Here is a 20,975-nt window from a genome sequence, read left to right as displayed (position 1 = left end):
ATGATGTCTTATGTATCATTAAGTGGAAATTGCCAAAACTTTTAGTTTGTAAAATCACAAAAGCACTCTGCTAGTTTTGCAATCCCCCAAAAACCCCTCCTTATAAAGTCTATGTTTTTCAAACCCCCAAAACCCCTCAGAACGGATGCGAATCTGAGCTGAGTTTCAAATTTTTGGACGAAAATGCCCTTGCATGGGGAGTCGCGGGTCTGTATCCCATCTCAAGCGATTTGAGAGGAAGTCGGGCGGCTTTTCCGTAGGGTAACCCCTAGAGACGTAATTTTATCGAGCCGCTTAATTGCTTTTTCTCAACTCATGTCTTCAGCCTTTTCCACTCCGCTCGCCTCCGAAGTCTGTCTCACGGCCAAGCTCTCCAGAATTGGCATTTTATCGCCTTTTCCCTTTCCACCCAGATCTCGAGGAGAAGTCCCCAGCAACTAGTTGGCATTTCACCAGCTTTGCAATCTAAGGTATCGAGTATGGTTTTATGTTGAACAGCCTGCTATAAAGAAAGATTTTTTCGGTTTTGTTTTGTGCTCCTGCTTTTTGTTGAAGATATTGAAGTCTCGCAGGGGATTTCTACCTGGGCGCTTTTGTTAGTCTCATAGGAAATTTCTCGGCTAGGGTTTTGTTTTGTTTTTGCATTTTCAGATGTATACACTATCGAAATAGTTTTTTCGATTGTTATGATTTGTGTAATATTTATAATGTACATTTCCTGCTTCATTTGATATGGTTGCGCTTTTACAAATGAGGTCGACGCTTAAGAAATGAGATGTTATAGCTTAACATTTGTTGTCTCTGCTATATTCTCGCCTCTGCTATAACAAAATGGGTCTCTGCTTAACATTTTATATCTCCGCTTAATAACCGAGAGTTTACTGCTTAAAACCTTATATTTCCGCTTAAACTTTTGTCAATACCGCATGTTGAATGTGTTGTTATTGTCGCAGTTTGTGGATTATGGCGGTCAACCTAGTTAATGGGCGCTGCTATTTGACACCGGGTTGCCAGGAGACCTTTAGCTGAATTGAAAGTTAACATGACCCTCGACACTAGGAGATTATTCAAGGACACCGCTTGCGCTGCTCACTCGAGCTGGGAAGCCATATACCAAGAGTAGGCTCTTCTTGATTCTTCTTTGCAAAGCTGCGATGATGGTCGCACTCAATAAACTTCAGGATCGGGGAAAGCCCGCCGAGTTTCCGCACCTCAAGATGTAGCCTCTCATTCTTGGTCTCAGCTATATGGCGACGCCAGCTGGGTCTTTCTGGAAGAAGAAACCAGGTCAGCCGTCAAGGGCTGTATCTCAACAAAGACCTACGTAGAGACACGTGAGACCCATCAAGAGCACTCTGGTGCAACTTGTTCGACAGAGGGGAGAAGAAGATAATTTTGTCAAACTCCTGATAGTGTACCTCATGGGGATAGTACTTTTCCCAAATACATCATGCTCAGTTCCGAACTGGTTGTTGATTACGTCGATGATCTACTAGCCATGGGGCGATACGCATGGGCGCAGGCGACGCACAAGTGGCTTATGGAGGATATTCCACAAGCGGCCGCCCGAGTGCAAGATAGATGCGCCGGAAGAAGACCAACATATGTGGTACATTAAGGGTTGCTCGGTCGCGCTTAACGCCCTGGTTTTACGAGATGACCGGAACGGGGAAGAAAGTCCGCTTCGGCAAGATCCAAAGGATGCTCGCATACGGTGAAAGTACTCACCTGAAGCAAGCGACGTGAGAAACCCAGCTTGTCATCGTCGATGGAAAAAGAGGTAATAAATCGTGGACAATGTTTAACATAAGTCTTTAATGTTTAAAACATTTTATTTAGCGCTTAACTTTTAGTATTTACCGCTTAATCTATTATTCATACCGGGTTTAAATATTTTGTTCTCCGCTTAATTATATTCTATAACGCTAAAATATATAAACACTGCTTAAATATAGTTTTTATAGTTTAAAATGAATGATCTCATCGAAAATTGTTTCGGGTTTACATATGTTAGTTTCGAGATGTTCCGCCATGAACGTCAAGAAGAAATATTTGTTGGGGGCCAACCGACCTGATGGATGCCATCTGTCTCGAACCACTCGCTCAAGGCGTGATGAGAGGGCAGCCTATCGCGCGCTACCGGACGCCTGCTCTCCTACTTCCACCCCACCACGCCAAGACGATTCCCCTCGGACGCGGAGAAGCCCTCCCTACCCCGCAGATTGCAACAACCCCCTACCACGACTAACGATGGGGCCCCCGACCATGGCAGTTCTCCGACTGGCAGGACTGCACCGTGACATTGGGCGAAGATGTCACCAAGAACTCTTATTCATGCCAGAGATATTGATGATCGAAGTTTCCTCGGCTTTGCCGCCGTGGGAGGCGCCGAAGGACGTTACAACCTACGCGCCTATCCTCGTAAAAGAACTCGCAAGCACCCGGGACTCAACGAGACGCCGGAATTCTGACGACGACGACATCATCTGGAAGGTCATTCCAAGGCCGTCACATTCAAGAGACTTTGCGAAAAAGAGGAGAACAACATCGCCTCGCCTCCACCGCCGGGCCGACGATGAAACAATAGCAACACCATCGGGCGTCGATGTCGCATCGAGTCTCGTCACGCTGATGACATGGACATGACGGGTGGAGGACATCGAGATGACGTGGCCGCCGCTGGGTTGAGAAGGTCGCCGACTCTTCTCGATGAAATCGCCGACCTGTGGAACCACATTTCCGAGATTACGGTATCAAAGAGTGGACACAATCCTCAAGATCAAGAACAAGTTAAGGGTGTGTCTCCCAATGATGCCGCTGGTCATGGCCACCTGTTGAGAAGATCGTCGTAATCCGTTGTCGCGGCTCCTCGCCGGCCGACAAGAGCATGCTAGCCCAAAGTGTCAGACACAATCCCACCACAACAAGAACCATGTAAGGAAGTGTTCACGGGTTGATGCTGCCGCCGTCTCCTCAAGATCGGGCCGCACACAATCCCACAACAAGAACAACCATGTAAGGACGTGTCTACGCTGATGTCAGCTGCCATCGCCCCCGAGATCGAAGGAAGATGTCAATGAAGACCCGACCGAGCAACGAGAGTAGATGATCAAGGCCAATCAAAAATCTGGACCGCATTTTGCTCGGAAAGCTTTTTATCTCAAGAAGAAGAAATAGGTTGGTCTCGAGTCGTTTTAACAAATACGAAAGCAGAGTCGATGAGGATCTTCCCAACCGCCTCATGGATCGGTAAGTGTAACGCTTTTTATGATATTGTTTTAAAGTATTTTTATAGTGTTTAACTATTTCCTAATAGTGTTTAATACCTTTTATGTTATCATTTAAGTTTTCTACTTTTATCGCTTTAATTATATATAATATCATGTAACAATTGATAATATCATTTAAATATTTACAATATGGTCTTATTATATCTCGTTATCGCTTAACCTCAACACCGGCCGTGGGAAGAACGACGCCGCCGCCATCACACGCGATGCATTATACACGCTTGAGGGGAAGGAGATGGTCATCGATGATGTGATGGACGCTTTCAGTATGCATAATACAAAAGTCGCCGAGCAAAGAGCCATATCCTTACAAGAGGCGCGCTCCATCACCGCATCATCGCTACTGCTTATGTCAAAGCGTGACGACGCACATGACACAATTATGGCTATGATCGGGATGCCGTGCAAGCAACTCCGCATGAAGTTCAAATTGTCATCCTCCCGATAATCATGAATGGCCACTTCCATGTCGTCGTCTCCGACAATGATAAACAAGAATACAGTATTATTCTTCATGTCCGGCAATCGATAAGGACGCCATTGGACATGGTAAGTTCTTTAATTATGTCCGATTAATATCTCGCTTGGTATTTAAATCGGTATTCTAATCTCGACTTGCATATCTCGACAATGGAATCTATTCGACCTTTGTGTCGATATGAAGTTAGGGCGAGTCGGCGACTGCAAGTACCCGCTGCACGACCATACGTAAACCCCACGCTAAAACAAGGAAGCGCCGATTGCGCCGCTCACGCTCGCGCGTTTATCGAGCACCATCGTGGGGTGAGAAGTTACGGCCACCGCAGCATGTATCGTTCCTTACCTCGGGATACGTGTATGTTACCCGCATACATAAGGAGGGGAGGGCGCTGCGTCCATGATAAAGGGGGTCGCTCATGCGGGTTAAATTTTTGTTTTTGAATAACATGTCCCGTATATCCGACCGTCAATTTTGTTTTCAAATGTAATCGGACAAATTCAATTCATTGTTTTCGTGTTCAAGAACATGACTTGTATATCTTAATGTAAATTTTGTTTGTTTTGAATTGAAAGCGTGTTAAATTCCATTCGGTTTTTATTTCATTGTTTAATTTACGTTGTAATTGTGTACATTTCACTTTCATTGTTTAAATATACTATATATCGCTTTAAACATCGCTTTAAATATTTCAAATTACGTGATACCCGCTTAAAAATAACACTGCCTCTGCTTAAATTAATGCACTCATTGTTTAAACATCAGCTTGAAATATTTCAAATTACAGTATCCGCTTTTAAAATAACAATGTCTCTCGTAAATACATTCAATTCGCTGTAAAGAGTAAGAGTTTAAATGTAGAAAGGTTCCCATCAATACACAATGTTTCCCTGTCATCGTCGGTTTATTAACAATGCCTAGTCGGCGACGCTTCATCGCAAGATCGCTCGATTATGACCGGATCTTTCGGCAGCGGGCCGCAATGTAACTCGTGGACATCAAACGCTATGCACTCGATCCTCTTTCGCCCTAGGCCGCCCAGGCTGCCTTCTAGTCACAGGCGGTCGCAAACGAAGCTCACGATTTCCGTCTGAAGGCCTGTCATAGTCGAGTATGGGGAATATAGCTTCCTTGTACGCCAGTTTGTAATTGTCGACGGTGAAGTACCCGCTAATAAATCGATGTACGTTGGTGTCCATCTCGCATTATTGCTCGCGTAAGCATGTTTCGCAAGGGATACCATAAACTTGCCACCTTCGACATGAACAAGTTCGATGGCGAGATCCACGGAGTTGCTCGCGATTGGTCGATCACTCCCGTAACGATCATCGACACAACGACCAACACGAAGATTTCGGGCCGTCCCTCAACAATGATCTCTAACTTCGAATGTATGTCCAGGGCATAAGTAGGTCTCCCATTTCGTCGCTTGCTCACGCCAGCTACATAACATGCGCATCAACTTGAACTCGGCAAATAAGGTTAAACAAAGCATGTGATGGTTAAATAATTCAGTCAACATGTTTAAATATTATTGTAATTATTTAAACGAAATGATTAATATTTAAAAGTCGACAAGTGTAATTAAACAAAGATTGAGAATGTTTAAAGGTTAATACTAAATGTTAAGTGTAAACCAACATTCGCGAGACCTTATGGAGTCGACCATTTTCAGCCACCCGTAAATGATGAGCTTCCTTGATCCAAGCATTGAACGACTCCGCGACGTTCGAATACATCTCACCCCAACGATTACCTCCGAACAGATAATTCGACGAGCTTTTTATGTTTAAACAGATACATATAGTGTTTAAAAAAACGGTTAATTGTTTAACTAAAGTCTATATCATTTAAATAATATTTTATTGTTTAAATTGTTTAAAGAGTAACTTTTTCTTAAACACCGTTGTCGCTGTTTAAACATATTTACGTATTTTCTATTGTTTACAATGACGTTCTTTTGTTTCCCACATTGTTTGTTTTTACTAGGTCTATGTTTAAATTTCAGAAGTTCAAAGTCAAATAAGCTTGTTTCGTTTTATTTATAAAAGATTTACAACATTTACAACATTTACAACGTCCGCTCGGGACTTTGGACACTCACGACTCGACCCTCGTATAGCGAAACAAGTGTCCCCATGACATTCGAATGCTCGCACGGTTGCATAACATGCGCATCAACTTGAACCCGCACGCGTGCAACATTAAAAAGGTTAAACAACACACTTTCATGAAAACGACTATTAATCAATGTGTCATGGTCGGGACTTAAAGCGAAGATCCCGATAGTTAAACACGTAACGTAATAGTTGTACATCGACATAATGTTCTTAAAATGGTAGATGAGAAGTCTCAGTGATAAATATCAACCCCTGTCTTAAAGGATGTTTCCGATCTCCTCCTCTAGAGAATCCTCCGCAATCACGAAATACGTGAAAAAAATTTCTTTTCTTACCCAAGTCGAAATGCTCAGCTAATTGCTTGCCCGTCATCCACCGTCGAAGAATCCTCGCGATTCGAGGGCAATTATGAGAGCATTTTCGACTAGGGCGAAAAAGATAGTTTAACTGTTGCGTGATTGCGGCTAAAATGATTCTCAAGATAAGGAAGAAGGTTCACGAAACATCATTTCAGATAGAGTGGTTGTCCAGTGGGAAGAGAGGAGGACGAGGAGGAGGAGGAGGAGGATGATGAGGGACGACGAGTGGTTGTCCATGGGGAGGGTTCTTTTCCGGTTATTTATGGTGTGAATTCCACAAGCGGTACGACTCTTCATATCCGAGAAAAAAAGTTAAACACACGATGGCCGACATTGGTCGATGAGAACGAATGGGTGTTCGGAAAATTATGTTACGGTCATAAATTTTAATGCAGTCATTAATTCTTATGCAGCGGGATACCATAACTCTTGCCACCGCCACGTGACACCCGCCAGAATTCGGATCAAAGCGAAAAAGATCACCGTTTTACGCAGAGACTTTGAGAATTTACACGTTAATATGAATAGTTATACATGTAAAGATAACGTTAAAGCGGAGATGGGAAGTATTACACGGATATGATAATTATTAAACATATTAGTAAAATATTTAAACGTTAAACCAAGCAGAAAGCTCTTCAAAAGGTTGAACATGATGTGATTTGGCGCTTTCCTTTCCCACCATTTTCAGGGCCAAAAATGGGATTTCACAACATGGACCCATTTGAAGTGAACGGTAGGGGGTAAAAGAGAAGTTAAACACTAACGGAAGGGTTGTCCGGGGTGTGCAAAAGTAGGAGGGGGTTTTTGGGAAGTTTTGAAAATTACGATGGGTGAACAGTAATTTTCCCTATCATTAATTGATTTATTGGGAAAAAAATAAGATTTCAACACACTATTGGTAAAACTTGTATATATAATAACTACTATTAAAAAGTAGAATCATTATTGAAAAAATACAGGAGTAATTAAAGATGATTTGCATTAGAAATAAAGGAGAAACATGAATGAAATTATCCAATATATGCTCCATAATTATCTATAAAAGCAGAGAATGAGAGAATAAGTATTCACTATCCATCTGGTTTGCTTCCAGACACATTCCTAGTTTTGTTGTTGCATATACATTTATCAGAGTATGCTCCACATGTCCAATAAATTATAGCTTTTTCTATCCCAAGGTTATCACGAGCGAGCGAGCGAGAGAGAGAGGGAGAGGATAAGCATCCTGGTTTGCTTCCAAACGCATTCGTTGTTTTTTTCGTTGCATGGCATTTAATTATCATAGTATGTCCACATGTCCCAAGGTTATCATCTAATTCAAGTCATTAAAGCGACGTCGAATCTTCCTATTCATTTATTTATTTTTTATTATCCCACTTGGTATTAATTAAAAGTGTATGATAATAACTGTCATCATATTTCATAATGACGTTTGTTCTTTAAATCTACACTGAACAGAGTTACGTTAGAGGCTTTTAAGAGAAATTCTCTCATTCTCTATAATTGTTTTGCAACAAGGTTTTGTTCTCCCCACTCATCAATGGCTAGACACAAGAATCTTCTCAAAAATGATGATCTTCTTAAGGTCATATTATTTGTATTTTAGTTTATTTCATTTAATTTTAATTTTGATTTTATTATCTAGTATATGATTTTTCTTTTCAGTATATTTTGGATACAAGCGTTTATCCAAGAGAGCATGAACAACTAAAGGAATTGAGAGAGGTAACAATGAAACTTATAAGGTAAAATCCCCTTCGCTTCCTCTCTATCTCCCTCTAGAGATCTCCTTCTACCTTTATATCTGTTCTTTTTTGTTTTTTGAGTATAAACACCATAAATCTCTGTTATCTGTCATATGAGAAAGGGATGATGAGGGGTTTATATATATATATATATATATATATATATAAGGTTACTTTTAGCTTAATTAATTAACAAGGGAGTGATTACTTATAAATCTCTATAATCACCATTAAAAAAGAAAAAATATTTATTTAACTATATATATATTTTTTGGAAACATGAATAATTCACTTTGAGATCAAAAGATTCATACTCTTGGTCATTGACCAAGGAAAGTAGTAGTTAAATTTTTTTTTTTTTATTTATCACTTGTTCAATTAATGAACTAGGGGAGAAATGAGTGTGCCTCCAGAAGAAGGGAGCTTTTTATCAATTATTTTAAAGCTAATGAATGCTAAGAAGGCTATAGAGATTGGAGTTTTTACTGGCTATTCACTTCTCACCACTGCGTTGGCATTGCCAGAGGATGGAAAGGTTGTAATCCTACCTATCTGATTTTTAAATTTAACATGTGATGTTTAAATATGTGAGTTTTAATTAGTTTTTCATATTTTTTTTTTTAGATAACGGCGATCGATATAAATAGATCATCATTTGAAATAGGCCTACCTTTTATTCGAAAAGCAGGAGTGGAGGAAAAGATTAACTTTATTGAGTCTGAAGCAATTCCTATCCTTGACAAAATGATTGAAGAGGTATGTGAAATCTAGAGGTTTTCTTAACATATAAATTTTGCTACTTTATCTTGATTTGTAAGAAATCCTCATGTTTCATTATCTTTAAAACTAAATGTTTTACTCACCCTGCATAATTTTGAGGTACTCAACCTTGCATAATTGTACTCTGGCTAAAATTGTAACAGAATATTTTTAATTTATGTGTTTGAAATCCGCAAATGACAAAATTACCTCTTAAACAATAAATGCTTGAAAAACAAATTTAAAATTACCTCTTAATATGAAGAAAATGACTGAATAAAATACATATATTAGTTTGAATTAATTGAAAGTTTTTTTAATATATTATAGTTTTAACTAGAGAGGTTTTTCAAGATAAAATAAAAATTTAAATTTTTTTTATGAAAACTCTTATATATGACAAAAGACATAACCTTCTTCATAAACTCTTATTGAAAAAAGAACTTTTAATAACAATGGAGTGTGCTTGTGTAGGCCAAAGATGATAAAGAGAAATTATATGATTACGCATTTGTGGATGCTGATAAAACAAACAACAGAGAGTATCATGAAAGGTTGATGAAACTAGTCAAGATAGGTGGAGTCATTGTATATGACAATACTCTCTGGTCAGGTGCTGTGACAGAGCCTATAAATTCTTCACATTCTTCACTCCCACAAAGGTTTATTGAAACAAAGAATTTTTTTGTCAAGTTTAATGAATTTCTAGCTCTTGATCCTAGACTAGAAATCACTCAAGTTTGCATTGGAGATGGAGTCACCATTTGCAGGCGTATCCTTTAAAATAGGATATTATTGTTCACTTTTATTTCAAATAAAAAGTTTTATTTATGAATGTAATTTTAGTTTAAATATGGAATAAGTCTCTCTGTTACCTCTATCCATATTTGTCTATTGCATTTTTTTGATGATGTCTATCTATTTGCTTTGATTAAATTAATCTAAGATTGATATTTATATCATTAATTAGTGGAGTCCTCTCATAACGCGTAGACACATTTACTAACACTAAATAGTAGTTTTTTTTCTTTTTAATATTTTATTACTTTTATATTAAATTAAATCAACTGAACTGTTGCACGATAATTTTGTGTTTCGGGATGTGGACAAAAGCAATTACAAACTTTTAAAAGGTAAATAGACAACTGAGGTTTTCTTAATGTATTTTTTTTCTTTAATATATGATTTTTTAAAATAAAATAAAATAAAATTCCTTGAATTGTCAAATGATTGCCATATCAGTATATATGTTTAAAAATATTTGAAAAATGGCACTGGTTAATACATGGTTAACAATTAAAAATAATTAAATGCTTATGTGATCTACATCCTGATATATTAATGCTCTTTTATCTTAGAATTTCTTTTTTTTAATTTAATATGATATATTTGGCCAAGAAACAAATCGCATCAGCTTCTAACTTAAACCAACACAAAATATAGGTTTTTTTATTTAATAAATAAGCCTAACGTTTTTAATAATTACGGTGCTTTTGACTAATTAAATGGCCGGGAGCCATCTTATCAAACCATGGGGGCACATAAAAACCTCCAAAAGTTTCTTATGAAGCTTTTATAGCATTTTTTTAACCAAAGTGGCGCTTGGTTGGATGAAGCCTAATTGATGTGGATTTTAAATTATAATATAATTAGAAATACCTAGGTTTAAAATTCAGTGAAATCAAATGTATTCTTTGATTAAATATAATTAAAAATATTGTATTATAAAATTTTATATTTGTTTGACACTGTAATTAAAAAAATATACATATGTATGATTTGATGTATCTTGGGATATGGTTACTCAAGGTAAAGTTACCCCATATTTTATTATGTATCAATTTATTATAATATTCTAATTACTATATATTTATTATTATGAACTCATTATTTTAAAGACAACATTTTTATAATTGCCATTTATTATTAACTAGATCAACTTTTTATAATTAATTTATAATTATATTTATTAATTTACTCTAATAATTTATTCTAATAGAGTAACAACCAAAATGTTGAAACGTATTTATCGTCATTTATTAATTAAAATTTTTTCTTGTTATTTTTTCTTTTTTAATGGAAGGCCAGCTAACGAAAAGAAAAGGCTTTTTTTTTTTAATAATTGCTTCCTATTGTTACAACTTTTTTTTTGCTGCTTTTTATTTAAAAATTAATATCAAAATAAAAAAGAAAGAAAGAAAAACAGAAAAAAACGGTAACCTGCAAAGCAAAATGGAAACCTTACCATTTAACTAACAAGAACACGCAACATACCCATTTAATATTTTGAAAAAAATAGATTTTTTTCTCCTTCATAAACTAAGCATGAACTATAGAAAGGGGATCTCAAGCAATACTCTTTAGCCAATAATAAAGCACTCCCTATACATTTAACATTGAAGAAAAAGAAAAAAAAAATTCATATAATTCAAACATGATCCATATAAAGAGGATGTCAAGTTGTACTTGATACTTCAAACATGTGAAGGAACATAAATAAATATATCATTAGTCAAGATTAATTATAAAAAGAATCGAGTTCAAAGTTTCATATTAGAAAAACATCATAAATCAAAAGTGTGCATAAGCAGAAAAAGATTGTAGACCTACTATATATAAAAAGTACATTCAAAAAGTTCATAGTTAATCTTATCGAATTCTAAAGACCAAAGTTTACAATTCCATGCTACGTTCATAGCCCATTCTTCAAAACTCAAAAAGACTGCACATATGATGAAATTCATTTTTCGGAATCATGAGCTAATTAGTAACAAAAGTATATATATATATATATATATATAATGACAAGAATAAAGTAAGTTATATGTACTATTCTTTTTGGTTTCATGCCTAACTCTTTAGGATGTCCTAACAATCTGCAACACCATGTTAAAAAAAACAAAAAAAATACTATAAGATATAGTAGTTACAGAGCAATGCATAATACACAAACGGGCAAATAATAATAATAATAATAATAATAATAATAATAATAATAAATAAATAAATAAAACAAACTAAGCAGACCTTTAGAAAATGTCTTCTTGATTGTGTGATTCAAATAAATCCTCTTCCCAGTATTTCCTTAGCTCTTCATCCTTTGCTAAGAAAGTCATGCTCTACTATTGTTGGCTAGTAACCAATTATATGTCTTACTGATCTCATGGCCAAAGTAACCATATGCTTTTAATTTCATGCACTTACCAATCAGTTCCTTTGCAAATTCTAAATCTCAAGTAGACTTCCATGTCGCCAATGTCACCTTAGTGGTTTTATTCATTTCTTATATTGTTTCAACTTCGGAGGCCATTTTTGGTTTTTCTTTCTTTTTTCCTAATTGATTGGAAGTTGCCCCGCTGGGTTCTGTACTCTCTAATTGATTGCCCATGGCATATTAACATGGTAATCAGTCTCTTCAAAAACATGCATCAAGCCCATTAGTCTAAGATGGACGGTGGGGGTCGACGTCATCATCCATATGTGTGCCAATTTCATCTCCAAATTGAACTGCACGGGGTTTATTTGCCTGATCATTACCGCAAATAATCTTGAACAAGTTATGATCCTCAATTGGTTTGTTTATGTATGGCTTATCCCTTGGATGTATACAATACATTGTACCAAATTATTTGAAAGTTAAAATTGAAAGTTAAAAATTAACATTATTTCAAAGAGAGATAAAGAACCCAAGGAATTAATAGATTAGGCATATCAATGTTAAAAATCATGTTGATGTGGAGCTATATAATTTAGAATTGATGATCTATTCCATTTGTAAGGAAGCACATTACTGCAATCAAGAACTATAATTTTAACCAAACTACATAAAGCTTCGTTTATATTTAATCAACTGAAACATGTTGATATAGTGTTGTGTTAAATTAAGCTAATTAATGGCAATGTCACTTGCACATATTTATTATAATAATTGCCAATGTGGCTTGCTCATATACTATCAAAATAATTAACATGAAGATCAACATGGAGAATAAATATTATTAATAAATGGAAAATATAAGTAGAAATAAATTAGAGTGTACCTTTACATAGTTCCTGAACTCTGATTCTCCCATAATTATCATTTTCAATCTATAGTCCCACCCCATTCCACTTAACTCTTTCATTTATTATTGTCCATTGCTTGCGAATTGTTTTCAAATGGTTAGTCACATTTGCTTCGGTGACTATAATTCCAAATTCGATCTTTATTGTAATAATTACAGCATAGAATGCTTTGGGTTTACAACCCTTATTGACTTTGAATCCTTGCTCCACTTGGTAAGCCATGAATCTTATAGAAAATCTATTTTCTGTATTGGTCCACTTTTTATTGCCACCGATTTTTTAGTGGAGATTCTCATTCATGACATTTGGCTATCTTCTGACATCCCTGTGTTGTCCATTCTATAATTATCACATGGATAAATAATTTTTAAATAACAATAAATATTTTATCAAAATAAATTCTATATGTAATAGATGAAAGTTTCAGGATAGGCATATGATACATGATGACAAACATAAAATTTGTTCATAGAAACACAAAAATTAATTATCTTTACAATCCCTGAAAAATGACATCAAACAATAAAGAAGAAATAATACTAGTCATGGCCTGGAATGAAGCACATGTTTCAAACAAATAATGAGTATCTACTTATTTTTCCACATATCACGTGCAATTCGTTCTCAATGTGCCACCCTTTCTTGGGTCTCCTCTCTTTCTTCTCTCATGTTTCTTTATGAGAGCGGCCTTTATGGTGTCCACTCTTCATTAGAGAGTATTAACACATCTTCGCTACCACTTATAAATAATTATTCGAAATACATACAACCAAAACAAACTTAGTTTGAGTTTTGAATGGAAAGAATGGTCTTGATAAGAAAATTATGAAGCGTTCCTAAAGAAAAACAAAAGCCCGTTCAATGGTGGTACAAGCTGATGAGTGAAGAAGGTTAAAAAGTTCTTTATGGTTTGCCTGTGTCCACGAGCTAAACTCTTTAAGATTGTATCTAACACCCCTTATAAGGGGATATAACACTCGGTGTCACGACCCGAACCTGGCTCAATGGACCCAGGACGCTGACAAACGGTCATACACCTACAAGACCGAAACCAAGTAGACATACAAGACCTCAAAACCTGATCCAAAACAAAAAAAAGAATCAAACTCAATGGATTACAATAAATAATACAAACTTATTCAAATAAAACATAGGCCCACAATAAACAGAACTTATTACATGCTAATACTCGACGATTGCTTAACTATCCCTGCTAAGCTATCCGTCACTCAACTGTAATCTTAATCTGAAAAGATATTAAACAGCAAATTATGAGCTTCACAGCCCAGTAAGCACCCACTAAAAATTATAGTGATCATTTACAAAAATCATAAATTATCAAAATCAATATCAGAAATCAAATTTATTTCAAATAGACACAGATGTCAAAACTAAGAATATAGGTCCCCCAAACAACTATTGTCAAAACAAAATAACAGAACTCATATATTTACCCTCGGTGACCCGAGCCATATTTATCAGAGGCTGTTATTCTTCACCGACGGAAAGTAGTGGGAAACTATAGTTTCTATATCAGAGTACATGTCGACACGGTTAGTGTTTAACCCCCAATGACAAGGCTATTGCCAAATTAGTTTGGGGACTACGAGTACTGTGCCAAAATATTTCATGTTCACAAAACAATAAATTATCAGAATTCATATTGGGAAAAATATAAGTTATTTGCAGTCGCTTGATCCCATTTTTATCATATCAAAATAAACCAGTTATTTTAATCCAAACATGAAATAATTTAAAAAAATATTAATAATAATTAATCAGAAATTAACTAAAAGATATCTGAAATTCAAAATTGAAGTAATACATATTTAGATAAGTTGTCTAAACTTTAGAACTTAAATATTATGAATTTAAATAGATATTCAAACCTTTCAGATAATTCTAATCCAAAATAAAATATCACTAACTCAAAATTGCAAATAATTTAAAGTAATTCCGAAAATAATAATAAATAAATAATTCAAAATATAAATAAAAATAATCAGTATTTTTTTCTCAAAAATCCCAAAAGTTCACAAAACTAGAACTTTCAAGTATATACATATAATAGGATTTATATGTGGGATACTTACCTAATTAACGCCCAAAAAAATACTCCCAAACCTTACACCTTTGGCATGTCCTATATTTGGAAAAAGATCATATTAGCTTTCAAATAACAAATCGAGGCTAACAAGCAATAGTATTAAACAAAAAGATTTTTAGAAGGGTACAAATGCAAAAAGTTTAACTATTATTCTATACTCCAAAATATTGATTATTGCCAGGGTATAATAGTAATTACCCACTCTAAAAGCCATATCAATAAGTCCAACATGATCAATGAGTTCTAAGATCCTCATAACTTCACATACACTTTTCCAAATCACAAATTTCAAAATTCTGGGAAAAATAGACACCTAACACTATGACATACATGAAATTCACACAACTTAGAATACTACACAATTTATAACACTCAATTGAATGTCCAACTATTTCTGCACGCTTGTAATTCAAACGTATCTCTTTCAAATATGAATATGTCTCAATATAAAATTTCAAAAGCAATAATATTTTATGCGTAGTCAAATAACTCAGTAATGCATCAATTTCATATTTCATGCTATACCAGATAAAACATCTAAGACTATGAGAAACACCAAACAATCTTCAGACTCTGCACAGTAATATCATTGGGCACAACTACACTAATAATGTTATAACTTTTAAACTACTCATCCAAAGAATCTAAATTTTTACAGGTATCTAGAAAACGTCAAACTCTATAACTTTGTTGTATTACTCTTCTCCAAATTCCATTTACAAGACCATCAAATAGGCTAATCAATATTTATGTTTTCTGCAGAAATATTATTGAGCACACCTATAGAAATCTGATCATATCTCACAATTTACATGGCTAAAAATTCTGAAATTTTAAAGAGTCAAAGATAAAATCGTCCTATATAACTTTCTTATATAAATCTAAATCTAAATCAGAACTTACAACCATGAAATTAATCAAAACCTGTCCAAGTGCAGCACAAAAATCCTGTCCGCATCACCTGCATCTAAAACTTATAATTTACAAGATACTTATGTAAAAATTCTTAACTTATGCAGCCAACATTGATCTCTACAAGTTTCTTATTCTACTATTGTCCAAATTCGGCCTTTAAGACCTCTAAAATCGAAGAGGGGTTCCTGCTATGCTAACAGGAATTTTTTAATTTTATCCTCAAATAAATCCAATCCTCTCACCAAACCATAACCCTGACTAGTAACACGTCACAAACAAGCATAGGAAAGAGCATAACTCAGAACCTCACCTCAACAATAATAGTAAAACAAAACCTTGACGACGAGACCCTTCTCTCGTTCTTGCCGCCGACGCCAACGGTGTGAGAAAGAGATGAGGCTAGGCCTCTTCTTTTTTTTTTTTTAATAAATGGCAATCTAAAACCGAGGAAGGTGAAGAGACTATTAGGGTTTCGAAACTAAAAAAAAAAAAACAAAATGAACGTCTAGGATTAAAATCACATCAACGGCTAGGATTTAATTAAGGGGTGGGGCTCACACTCGGTTTCATCGTGTACCGGGCATCGACCATGTAATATTTTCCTAGGAAAAAAGAAAAATGGTAGTTAACAAAATTTTAATGTTTAAGTTATTCATTATATTCATTATATACCAACTTATCTATGAATAAACTAACAAATAGATACCGTTAGGTAGTGTTTGGATTACTGTAACGGAATGAGAGGGAATTAAGTAATGAAGAGAGCCCAGAGGAGGGGGGGAAGGAATGGGTAGGGGATGATAATGAAAAAGATGTTTTGGTTGGAGAAAAGAAAAAAACATGGAGTTGTGCTAAGATTACGTTATTACCCTTGTATAAAGAAATGATATTTTTTATAAGTAATTATTATTCATAAAATAATGAAAACAAAAATAATTATTTTATTATTATTAATTAATATTTAATTAAAATTTAATTTTATTTTGTACTTAAAATTTTTTGATTAATTTCAAATAATATTTAATTCAAATAATTATTATTTCTAAAATAATTAAAACATAAATATTTAATTTATTTAATGGGAAAATTACTGTTTACCCCTCAATAATTTCAAAACTTCCCAAACAGCCCCTATGAGTTTTGAATACCTTAGACATCCCTTCCTTTATTGTTTCACTTCCTTTTTGCCCCTGCATTATAAAATTCCATCATTTCCCTTAAACCTTTTTGCATACATTTTTCATTCTTTTTGCATTCTTTTTTACATGTACTCATTTCTTAAACAGAGAACCCATTTCTTAAACAGAGAGTTCATTTCTTAAACAGAGAGCTCATTTCTTTAAACATAAACCTCATTTTTTAAACAAAAAACTCATTTCTTAAATACAAACCTAATAGAAAATTCATTTCTTAAACAGAAAACTCATTTCTTAAACAAAAACCTCATTTTGTTAAACATAAAACACATTATTTAAACAGAAACATTGATATTTAAACAGAAAAACCAATATTTACGTGACAAATTAATCCTGGGTATAAAAACCAATTAATCTTGGTCACTCGTACATATTTAAATAGAAACAGTGATATTTAAGTATTTTTTTAAACGTAAACGCAATATATTAAACAGAAACATCGATAGTTAAACAAAGACAACCAAGCATAAAGACGGTCGTACTTTATTATATCGAGATAACGATATTTACATTAAAAATTTAATAAGTTTGTGGAAAAGAATTTAGGTTAGCATGATTACATTATAACTACAAACAAAAGAATTTAGGTTAACATGAAGACTAATATATGTACTCATTTCTTAAATAAAGAACTCATTTCTTAAACAGAGTGCTCATTTCTTTAAACAGAAACCTCATTTCTTAAACAGAAAACTCATTTTTTTTAAACAAAAATTCATTTTTTAAACAAAAATATTGATATTTAAACAGAAAAACCAATATTTACATGACAAATTAATCCTGGGTATAAAAACCAATTAATCTTGGCCACTCGTACATATTTAAATAGAAACAACGATAGTTAAGCACTTTTTTAAACACAAACGCAATATATTAAACAGAAACATCGATAGTTAAACAAAGACAAACAAGCATAAAGATAGTCGTTCTTTATTATATGGAGATAACGATATTTACATTAAAAATTTAATAAGTTTGTGGTAAAAAATTTAGGTTAGCATGATTACATTATAACTACAAACAAACTTATAACTACAAACAATAGAATTTAGGTTAGTATGAAGAGTAATACATGTACTCATTTCTTAAACAGAGAACTCATTTCTTAAACAGAGCTCATTTCTTTAACTAGAAACCTCATTTCTTAAACAAAAAACTCATTTTTTTTAAACAGAAAACTCATTTTTTAAACAGAAACATTGATATTTAAACAGAAAAAATAATATTTACATGACAAATTAATCCTGGGTATAAAAACCAATTAATCTTGGCCACTCGTACATATTTAAATAGAAACAATGATATTTAAGCACTTTTTTAAACGTAGACGCAATATATTAAACAGAAACATCGATAGTTAAACAAAGACAAACAAGCATAAAGATGGTCGTTCTTTATTATATGGAGATAACGGTATTTACATTAAAAATTTAATACGTTTGTGGGAAAAAAATTTAGGTTAGCATGATTACATTATAACTACAAACAAAAGAATTTAGGTTAGCATGAAGAGTAATGCATGTACGCATTTCTTAAACAGAAAACTTATTTTTTAAACAGAACCTCATATTTTAAACAGAAGTCTCATGTTTTAAATAGAAACTCATTGCACCCAAGGGCATTATAGTCAAACCCTGTCACACTTGCCACAACTTCCCACATAAGGGACAATTTCGTCCAATCCAAATTAACTCTATCAATCACTGTTAGATGCTTTGGGGGTTTAAAAAATCATTGTATTCAAAAGAAAGAGTTTTTTATGGATATTCAAATTTAGGGGGAGAATCTGTGCATATTGCAAACTTTGGGGGTGTTTTTAGTAATTTCCACTTATTTAATTTATGTTTAATTAAAAATTAATTTCAAATAACTTTTGATTACATTCCGTACTTAAAATTTTTTAATAAATTTCTAATAAGTAATTATTTTAATAAAATAATTAAAACATAAATATTTATTTTATTATTATTAGTTAATATTTAATTAGAAATTAATTTCATTCCATACTTAATTTTTTTTAATTAATTTCAAATAATATTTAATTCGAATAATTATTTTTTCTAAAGTAATTAAAACGTAAATATTTAATTTATAATTATTAATTAATGTTTAATTAAAAATTAATTTCAAATAACTTTTAATTACATTCGTAATTAAAATTTTTTTAATTAATTTATATTAAGTAATTATTATTTATAAAATAATGAAAACATAAATATTTATTTTATTATTAATTAATTAATATTTAATTAGAAATTAATTTCAAATAATTACCAATGTAAATAGATCGATGCAAACCAATCAATAGACCAATCAAGCAAGCAAGCATTAAGAACACAAGATTAACAACTGAACTAATCTCATATTCCAAGGAAAACACCAAGTAAATCAATACAAAGAGTAAAATCGGGTAAATTTTTCCAGTGAGTACCTAAGTTTGGCCTTATATTAGTTTGAGCATTAACTTTCAATTTGTATCAAAATGAGCATCAAGTTTTAATTTCATTTCTTCGGCAGGGTAATTGGGGATTTTCGGCGGATATTTGGTGATGTGGACGTCGGAAAGCTTTTGTGAATGCCCTGGATCCACGTCACCAAGGCTACAATAATCTAGAGAGAAAGGAAAAGAAAAGGATGATGGGAGAGAAGCTGACGTGTACGTCCTACGTGGAAATCAGCTAAGTGTCTAGATAGAGGAATACACGGGAAGAACACAGTCGTGCTCTGACCATGCTCAGCCTAAGCACGCCCATGATCGGGGCATAGAACTTGTGCTTCAGCTGAATGGAGAGAACTTCCAAAATCTAGATAAATTCATGGGGATGAAGCACACCTGTGCTTGCCCTGGAGCACACTGGTGCTTGCCTGGTTACTCAGCTCTCCAGAAATTAACAATAAGCACGACCGTGCTTAGGCCGTGCTCAGCTTGAACACTTAGAAAATGTTGTTCTTTTGCCAATTTTTCACCTGCTTTCACTCCAATTGCTTTGCATCCAAGAATTTTGCACAATAAATAAAATATACCCAGAATAGCATCGAATGTAATTAAAGAATGCTAAAAGATGAGTGAAATATGATTTGGAGATAGATAAAATATGATATGAAATGCACTCATCAAATACCCGCACACTTGAATCATTGCTTGTCCTTAAGCAATCTAGCTTAGCTCACACAAAAAGAAGATAAGTGCATGACCTCTAATCTCAACAGAATAGAAAATTCCAATGCGTAGAGAGACTATCAGAGGTTAGTGCAAGAATCAAGATTGCTTGAATAAAAGGCTACCCTCTTACTTAAAGAACCTTGTGTGTGTGTGTGTGTGTGTGTGTGTGTGTGTGTGTGTAAACCCTAATTTGAGTGCCCTATGTGCCTTGGGATCAACCTAGTCCACTATGACTTTATTTCGACTAAACTAAGAGGATAGTAGCTTCATACACCATCGAGGTAGCTTTCTCTCCCGGTAGGTCATCAAATGTACATTTTTAATGCTCCAAATTTGACTAATCAAGAGTGTCTTTCATACTTCTAGGATGATATCTCTTTCTATCATCTTTTTATATAATTTTAATAATTAGCCGGCAGGGCATCACAAAAGAATCTGACTTTCCAGTTTTTTTTTCTTTAGAATAAAAACAAAACCTAGGGTCTCTAAATCAAGTTTTCAACATAACCACAAGTGGCTTCACACTCAGGGTGACGTGATCAAACCTAGTGATGAGTGTACAATGTTCATGTATTTCATATCAATTTGTACACTCAATTGGCATGTATTAGAACCATATTGTGGGATTTGATGCTAGATATAGTGTGTTGTGCATTGACAGGCTTAGGATAGTGCTTAAAATGAGAGATCTAAAGGAAGAATTTCAGACCTCAAACGATATAGTTGGAACTCTCTTAGCATCATTAGAACAAGGATTAGGCAAAATGGGTGGCCT

General features: G+C 34.0%; 1 protein-coding gene across 1 annotated transcript; it reads left to right on the top strand.

The window, feature by feature from the left end:
- Nucleotides 1–7,679: 7,679 nt before the first annotated feature.
- On the top strand, nucleotides 7,680–9,634 carry LOC120256745 (norbelladine 4'-O-methyltransferase 2-like). Its single transcript, XM_039264418.1, has 5 exons — nucleotides 7,680–7,835; nucleotides 7,916–7,995; nucleotides 8,386–8,530; nucleotides 8,620–8,751; nucleotides 9,229–9,634. The coding sequence occupies exons 1-5, from the start codon at nucleotides 7,791–7,793 to the stop codon at nucleotides 9,535–9,537; spliced, it is 711 nt and encodes a 236-aa protein (XP_039120352.1). The 5' UTR covers nucleotides 7,680–7,790; the 3' UTR covers nucleotides 9,538–9,634.
- Nucleotides 9,635–20,975: the final 11,341 nt, after the last annotated feature.

The sequence above is a fragment of the Dioscorea cayenensis genome, unplaced genomic scaffold (genome assembly GCF_009730915.1).
Source record: "Dioscorea cayenensis subsp. rotundata cultivar TDr96_F1 unplaced genomic scaffold, TDr96_F1_v2_PseudoChromosome.rev07_lg8_w22 25.fasta BLBR01001604.1, whole genome shotgun sequence".
In the NCBI taxonomy this organism is placed as follows: domain Eukaryota; kingdom Viridiplantae; phylum Streptophyta; class Magnoliopsida; order Dioscoreales; family Dioscoreaceae; genus Dioscorea; species Dioscorea cayenensis.
Note: the sequence above shows the minus strand (reverse complement) of the source record. Positions and strands in the feature narration are given on the sequence as shown.